Source organism: Notolepis coatsorum, assembly GCF_963971535.1.
Source record: "Notolepis coatsorum genome assembly, chromosome: 14".
In the NCBI taxonomy this organism is placed as follows: Eukaryota; Metazoa; Chordata; class Actinopteri; order Aulopiformes; family Paralepididae; genus Notolepis; species Notolepis coatsorum.
The window spans coordinates 109,369,020-109,376,412 of NC_140178.1; the positions used below are offsets into that span (position 1 = coordinate 109,369,020).

Below are 7,393 nucleotides of genomic sequence, written 5' to 3' on the forward strand. Positions count from 1 at the left end.
AGGCGCACCAACCGACCTGTAGGAGTCGCTGTCCACAACGCCCGATCCCCACCCATCAGTTTCCCACCCCCTAATACGGCCAATGTGTATTAGTACGGACGACCAGCTAAACTGAAAGCAAATGTGGAGCGCTGGGCTCGAACAGGCGAGCCCAGCGTCTCCAGATTTCGTGGCGAGCGCCTTGCCCACTACGCCACGTAGCCGCCTATTATTTCAACATGTCTAAGCATGAATCATAGCCACGTTAATAACATTTGTAATAAACCAAACCGATTGTAAATCGGTTGAAAATTGAGTAAGCTATGGTTATTTCAATAGTACATGCACCAATACCATAGACATTCATGTTATGAGTGGGCGTGTTGCCTGTGACAAGATGGCCGCCGGTGAACTACGCTGGAGACTTCGCCATGCACCATCTAGTTATATATATCTATGAGATGAACAACAAAGGCGGTTACGGGACGCGTCTATGCCAAATACAACGCAGTTCGGTTTCCGGGTTCCTCTGATTGGCCACTAAGCCCACGTGACCGCGCGCTAGCACGCCCCCCTTATCGCCTGCTGCCGCGCTGTGAAGCGGAAGAGCCAGCGGGCGACGCGAGGCGGTGATTGCAGAATGGGTACAATACAGTACGGCGCAATACACACAATTGTTAAGGGGATGCAGACCAGAGAAAGAGATTGCTCGTTTTGTCTTATTACTCTGACGGGGTGGACGTCTTTGGTACTCGTTCCAAAGATTTTCTCACACTTAAAGCACATAGAGTTTGTTCTGAAAATATATGTTTAGCTTATGTGCTCCTGACACGTGGAACATCATACAACAAACTCTAAAACTCAATACTTTGGTCTCATTTGGTCAGTTTAAGGGGAGACCACCCACCTAGATAGGGGGGAAAAATAATAAAGGATGAAATCATTGGGAGCATGTCTATGTTCCCCGGGTCCTATGTTCCCCGGGTCCTATGTTCCCCGGGTTCTATGTTCCCCGGGTTCTATGTTCCCCGGGTTCTATGTTCCCCGGGTTCTATGTTCCCCGGGTCCTATGTTCCCCGGGTCCTATGTTCCCCGGGTCTTATGTTCCCCGGGTTCTATGTTCCTCGCTTTGATTGATTGATTGATTGAAAATGTTAGACCACCAGCCCTGATTCCAAACTCTAACCTTAACCAACTTCGAAAGAGGGCCTAAGCTTAACCAGTTCGAAACAAGGCGGACATTAATAATTAATAAAATATTAATCAATCAAGCGGGGAACATAGGACCCGGGAAACATAGGACCCGGGGAACATAGGGATCCCAAATAATTTGCAAACATCTTAATTGTTTAGAATAGTCAAAAAAAATATTACCCAAAAAGGGGCGTGGTCTATTCAAACTGGCCCCTTTTTGCATGTTACCCCAAACAAAATTTAAAAAAAATTGATAATATATAGATATTTTCTCATGGTTTTTCATGTTACTACATTAAATACCAAACTTTTTGCTAGAGGATCTTTTGATATGCCACCCGAACAGGAATGTATGACCTTTTATAAAAGTCATAAAAAAATCTATTTTTTGCATCAATCTTTTGTATAAAATGTTCAAAAAATCTGGATGAGTGATATATCAAAAAATCCTCTAGCAAAAAGGTGTGGTATATGGATAGGAGGAAACGTGGCCAGTTTGGTGTGTGGAGGTATTAGAGAAATTGAGAATTTTTGTTTTATGTGTAATACAAACTCATAAAATCTTGTTTTGAGAAAAACGCCTTTAAACCCTTTGGCACAAAGAAGCAGGATATAGATATGAATACATGTGGAAAGTTTGGTGTGTGTAGATGCTAGGGAATTGGTACATGTCTACCCTTTGGGAAAACACCTTCAAAGTTCTGTATTATAAAATGCCATAATTTTTGTTTTGAAACCGCTATTTACAAACACAACACCCAATCAAACCATTAGTAATAGACAACCTAAACACATGCCTGATAACTGAATAACATAATAATAATGATGTAGTAGTAGTAACGGTGTAGTAACAAACAACACAACCAATTACTGTACCCCCTAATAGGCAAAAAAAAATATTTGAATAGATATCACTATGAAACTTTCCCAGTTTGTTATGTACATATAAACTAAGAAAAAATATATTGCAAGTTTTCTGAATTTTATGTTTATATATGCAAATGAGGCACTTCCCCATTCAATATGTGCACATTAATGGATGTAATCATGCAAAATGAAGCAAAATAAGCAACTAAATGTGTTTTTTTTAAGTTTTCTTGTCACTAGTTTGAAAGAAGACATGTAAAGGGACAACATTATACAAAAATCTCAAAATTGCCCCAAAATCAGGAAAATGGTATTTTAGGTGGGTGGTCTCCCCTTAAATCCATAATCACCAATCATTCCAGATTCCACTATAATCTATAATTGTTCTATTTGATTGTTCACACTTTATTATGTTTGCACTTATTGTATATTGTATTGTTTATTGTATTTTTCATGTACAACAACAACAACAACAACAGTTTTCCAGAGGCCTCTATGAGTTTAAAATGTCTCCCTAAAAGCGACGATCATTCAATTAATTAAAATTCTTTCAAACCTATTATTGAAAACTCGAAAGGCCATTGAGGTTACTCTGAATTACAATGATGCACAGTGAACAGACAAGTTAAAATAAATAACACAGATGAAATGTACGTATCTATGTAAGTAAATGTTTCATTAACCTTTGTTAGTCAGCCTAAAATGCTTTGTCAAATAACAAATGTACTTTGCCACTGCTATGTCAAGCAGGATTGCAATTCAACAGAATATGAAATGGGGATATTTTAACCAAAACATGCCACACGACCTAGTATTGACTTAATAGAATTTAAAAAAATAAGTTCACTATAATAAACTAAGATTTCTATTGTTAAGACTTTTATTCCCAAGCTTAATATCTCATGGAAAAGTGTCCACCCCTTTTCAACCCTATAGTCATAAGTCATGATGCCCCTGTACTCTTGTTAGATAGATAGATAGTTATTCATATTTATTATTATTATATTGTAAAAAATGTATGCATTGAAATGTCTAAGTCTCGACGACATTGACATTGACCTCAATTGTCCTTTCGAGAATAAATAAAGGTTTGAATTGAATTGAATATGGAAGCGGGCGTAAAACCCTGTTGTTGATCAAGTTGATCAACAGACAGCTGTAGGGTTTGTCTCGTTCAGTTTTCATTGATCCACCTCCCATGTTGTGGTGTTTATGAATAACTCTCTCATGCTTTGTATAAAGATGACTGTGCCAGGCTTTATTATCTCTACCAGGCCTGGGGGACATCATGTAATCGGTCCAATCGGTGTGTATCTGTCTGTGTGTGTATCTGTCTGTGTGTGTCTGTCTGTGTGTGTGTATCTGTCTGTGTGTGTGTCTGTCTGTGTGTGTATCTGTCTGTGTGTGTGTCTGTCTGTGTGTGTCTGTCTGTGTGTGTGTGTATCTGTCTGTGTGTGTGTCTGTCTGTGTGTGTCTGTCTGTGTGTGTGTGTCTGTCTGTGTGTGTATCTGTCTGTGTGTGTGTCTGTCTGTGTGTGTGTGTCTGTCTGTGTGTGTGTCTGTCTGTGTGTGTGTCTGTCTGTGTGTGTCTGTCTGTGTGTGTGTGTCTGTCTGTGTGTGTGTCTGTCTGTGTGTGTGTATCTGTCTGTGTGTGTGTCTGTCTGTGTGTGTGTATCTGTCTGTGTGTGTGTCTGTGTGTGTGTGTCTGTCTGTGTGTGTCTGTCTGTCTGTGTGTGTGTCTGTCTGTGTGTGTGTATCTGTCTGTGTGTGTATCTGTCTGTGTGTGTGTGTGTGTCTGTCTGTGTGTGTGTCTGTCTGTGTGTGTGTCTGTCTGTGTGTGTGTGTGTGTGTCTGTCTGTGTGTGTGTCTGTCTGTGTGTGTGTCTGTCTGTGTGTGTGTGTGTGTCTGTCTGTGTGTGTGTCTGTCTGTGTGTGTGTCTGTCTGTGTGTGTCTGTGTGTGTGTGTGTGTCTGTCTGTGTGTGTCTGTGTGTGTCTGTCTGTGTGTGTGTGTCTGTCTGTGTGTGTATCTGTCTGTGTGTGTATCTGTCTGTGTGTGTCTGTCTGTGTGTGTGTGTCTGTCTGTGTGTGTGTCTGTCTGTGTGTGTGTCTGTCTGTGTGTGTGTCTGTCTGTGTGTGTGTGTGTGTGTCTGTCTGTGTGTGTGTCTGTCTGTGTGTGTGTGTCTGTCTGTGTGTGTATCTGTCTGTGTGTGTGTCTGTCTGTGTGTCTGTCTGTGTGTGTATCTGTCTGTGTGTGTGTCTGTCTGTGTGTGTCTGTGTGTGTGTGTCTGTGTGTGTGTGTGTCTGTCTGTGTGTGTATCTGTCTGTGTGTGTGTATCTGTCTGTGTGTGTCTGTCTGTGTGTGTGTGTCTGTCTGTGTGTGTATCTGTCTGTGTGTGTCTGTCTGTGTGTGTGTGTCTGTCTGTGTGTGTATCTGTCTGTGTGTGTGTATCTGTCTGTGTGTGTCTGTCTGTGTGTGTGTCTGTCTGTGTGTGTGTGTGTGTGTGTGTCTGTCTGTGTGTGTATCTGTCTGTGTGTGTGTCTGTCTGTGTGTGTGTCTGTCTGTGTGTGTGTGTGTGTGTGTGTGTCTGTCTGTGTGTGTGTCTGTCTGTGTGTGTCTGTGTGTGTGTGTGTGTGTGTGTGTGTGTGTGTGTGTGTGTGTGTGTCTGTGTGTGTGTGTCTGTCTGTGTGTGTGTGTGTGTGTGTGTCTGTCTGTCTGTGTGTGTGTGTATCTGTCTGTGTGTGTGTCTGTCTGTGTGTGTGTGTCTGTCTGTGTGTGTGTGTGTATCTGTCTGTGTGTGTGTGTCTGTCTGTGTGTGTGTGTCTGTCTGTGTGTCTGTCTGTGTGTGTCTGTCTGTGTGTGTGTCTGTGTGTGTGTGTCTGTCTGTGTGTGTCTGTCTGTGTGTGTGTGTGTGTCTGTCTGTGTGTGTATCTGTCTGTGTGTGTGTCTGTCTGTGTGTGTGTGTATCTGTCTGTGTGTGTGTCTGTCTGTGTGTGTGTCTGTCTGTGTGTGTGTGTCTGTCTGTGTGTGTGTCTGTCTATGTGTGTCTGTGTGTGTGTGTGTGTCTGTGTGTGTGTGTCTGTCTGTGTGTGTGTGTGTGTGTGTCTGTCTGTGTGTGTGTGTGTGTGTCTGTCTGTGTGTGTATCTGTCTGTGTGTGTCTGTCTCTGTGTGTGTCTGTGTGTGTGTGTGTCTGTCTGTGTGTCTGTCTGTGTGTGTCTGTCTGTGTGTGTGTGTGTGTGTGTCTGTCTGTGTGTGTATCTGTCTGTGTGTGTGTCTGTCTGTGTGTGTGTGTCTGTCTGTGTGTGTCTGTCTGTGTGTGTATCTGTCTGTGTGTGTGTCTGTCTGTGTGTGTGTGTCTGTCTGTGTGTGTCTGTCTGTGTGTGTATCTGTCTGTGTGTGTGTGTCTGTCTGTGTGTGTGTGTCTGTCTGTGTGTGTGTCTGTCTGTGTGTATCTGTCTGTGTGTGTGTCTGTCTGTGTGTGTATCTGTCTGTGTGTGTGTCTGTCTGTCTGTGTATCTGTCTGTGTGTGTGTCTGTCTGTGTGTGTGTGTCTGTCTGTGTGTGTGTCTGTCTGTGTGTATCTGTCTGTGTGTGTGTGTCTGTCTGTGTGTGTATCTGTCTGTGTGTGTGTCTGTCTGTCTGTGTATCATGTCTGCAGCAATTATGAAAACTACAGGAAATGTAAATGTGAAAACACATCACTACCTACAGGTCTAACGATCCCACATGAGCATTCTGCACGAGCTACACATGTTTTAGTAACATTGATGAGCATTCTGCACGAGCTACACGTGTTTTAGTAACATTGATGAGCATTCTGCACGAGCTACACATGTTTTAGTAACATTGATGAGCATTCTGCACGAGCTACACATGTTTTAGTAACATTGATGAGCATTCTGCACGAGCTACACGTGTTTTAGTAACATTGATGAGCATTCTGCACGAGCTACACATGTTTTAGTAACATTGATGAGCATTCTGCACGAGCTACGTGTGTTTTAGTAACATTGATGAGCATTCTGCACGAGCTACGTGTGTTTTAGTAACATTGATGAGCATTCTGCACGAGCTACACATGTTTTAGTAACATTGATGAGCATTCTGCACGAGCTACGTGTGTTTTAGTAACATTGATGAGCATTCTGCACGAGCTACACATGTTTTAGTAACATTGATGAGCATTCTGCACGAGCTACACGTGTTTTAGTAACATTGATGAGCATTCTGCACGAGCTACACATGTTTTAGTAACATTGATGAGCATTCTGCACGAGCTACACGTGTTTTAGTAACATTGATGAGCATTCTGCACGAGCTACACATGTTTTAGTAACATTGATGAGCATTCTGCACGAGCTACACACGTTTTAGTAACATTGATGAACATTCTGAAAGCAATTCTTAAAAAGATTCACTTTTAAAAACAATCTTAAATTGTATTTAACACTGTAAAGTATTTTGTTTTGTTTTCTGTTTCTTTGATTGCATGTAATTTTAGCCATTTTAATTGTTAGTTTCATTATGCATTGTGTGTTGAGTACTGACTTTTAATAATTTTGTTTTGCAATAATAATTGTTTTTGTATGTTTTTTTTGTGTGGACCCCAGGAAGACTACTGGTTGCTATGGCACCAGCTAATGGGAATCCTTAATCAATCAAATCAAATCAAATCCAATTCTGAATTCTTATACCTGCCAGGGGTCTCGTCGTCCCACGTACTCTTCTTCATGGCTTCCATCTCTGCAATCAAACTGAAAAGATTAGATTAGATTAGATTAGATTCAAATGTATTGTCATCATACAGCACAAGTACAGTACAACGAAAAATAAGTTTGGCATCCAACCAGACCAGAGTGCAAATGTAGCAGTTAAGTGCAACATCAATATACAATGTACAGGTGGTTAAACGGTTGATTGGTTGAAAAGGTTGATTGTCAAATTTAGTACACAGTGTTATCAAGACAAAATGCATGCAAAAAAAATATTGTTTTTACAATCTTACCAGTTGGTCGTAAGATCTGGTCTCTTGAATTCCCTCCGGTGAGAATAAGGCTGCTGCTGGTTCTCTGTTCCGCTGTGCCGCTTTTATCTCCCTCTCTCCATCCCGCCGTGACCTCGTCCGTTAGATCAGAGAGGAAGTGTGACTGATGAGTCGTCCTGCTGCTGTTGCTCAACGCGGCGTGGAAGATTTGACCAGATCAGGCCAGAAATGATGAGATGGCAATAAAAACAAAAAAAAAACAACAGGACCTTGGGTTGACAGTGACACACAATGGCATTACAACTGGACCCAGGGATTAAGCCATTACGTCTTTACATCTAGTCATTTTTGTCCAAAGCGACTTACAAGTTC

At 41.8% G+C, this 7,393-nt stretch overlaps 1 protein-coding gene across 1 annotated transcript in view; it reads right to left on the bottom strand.

Annotated features, from left to right (window-relative positions):
• hmox1a (heme oxygenase 1a) overlaps positions 1-7,145 on the bottom strand; it is a 12,912-nt gene extending 5,767 nt beyond the window's left edge. The window contains exons 1-2 of the mRNA XM_084328611.1: positions 7,043-7,145; positions 6,732-6,791 (exon numbers count right to left, since the gene is read on the bottom strand). Coding sequence (XP_084184737.1) covers positions 6,732-6,778 — 47 coding nt within the window. The 5' untranslated portion in view covers positions 6,779-6,791; positions 7,043-7,145. The remainder of the gene's footprint in view (positions 1-6,731; positions 6,792-7,042) is intronic.
• Positions 7,146-7,393: the final 248 nt, after the last annotated feature.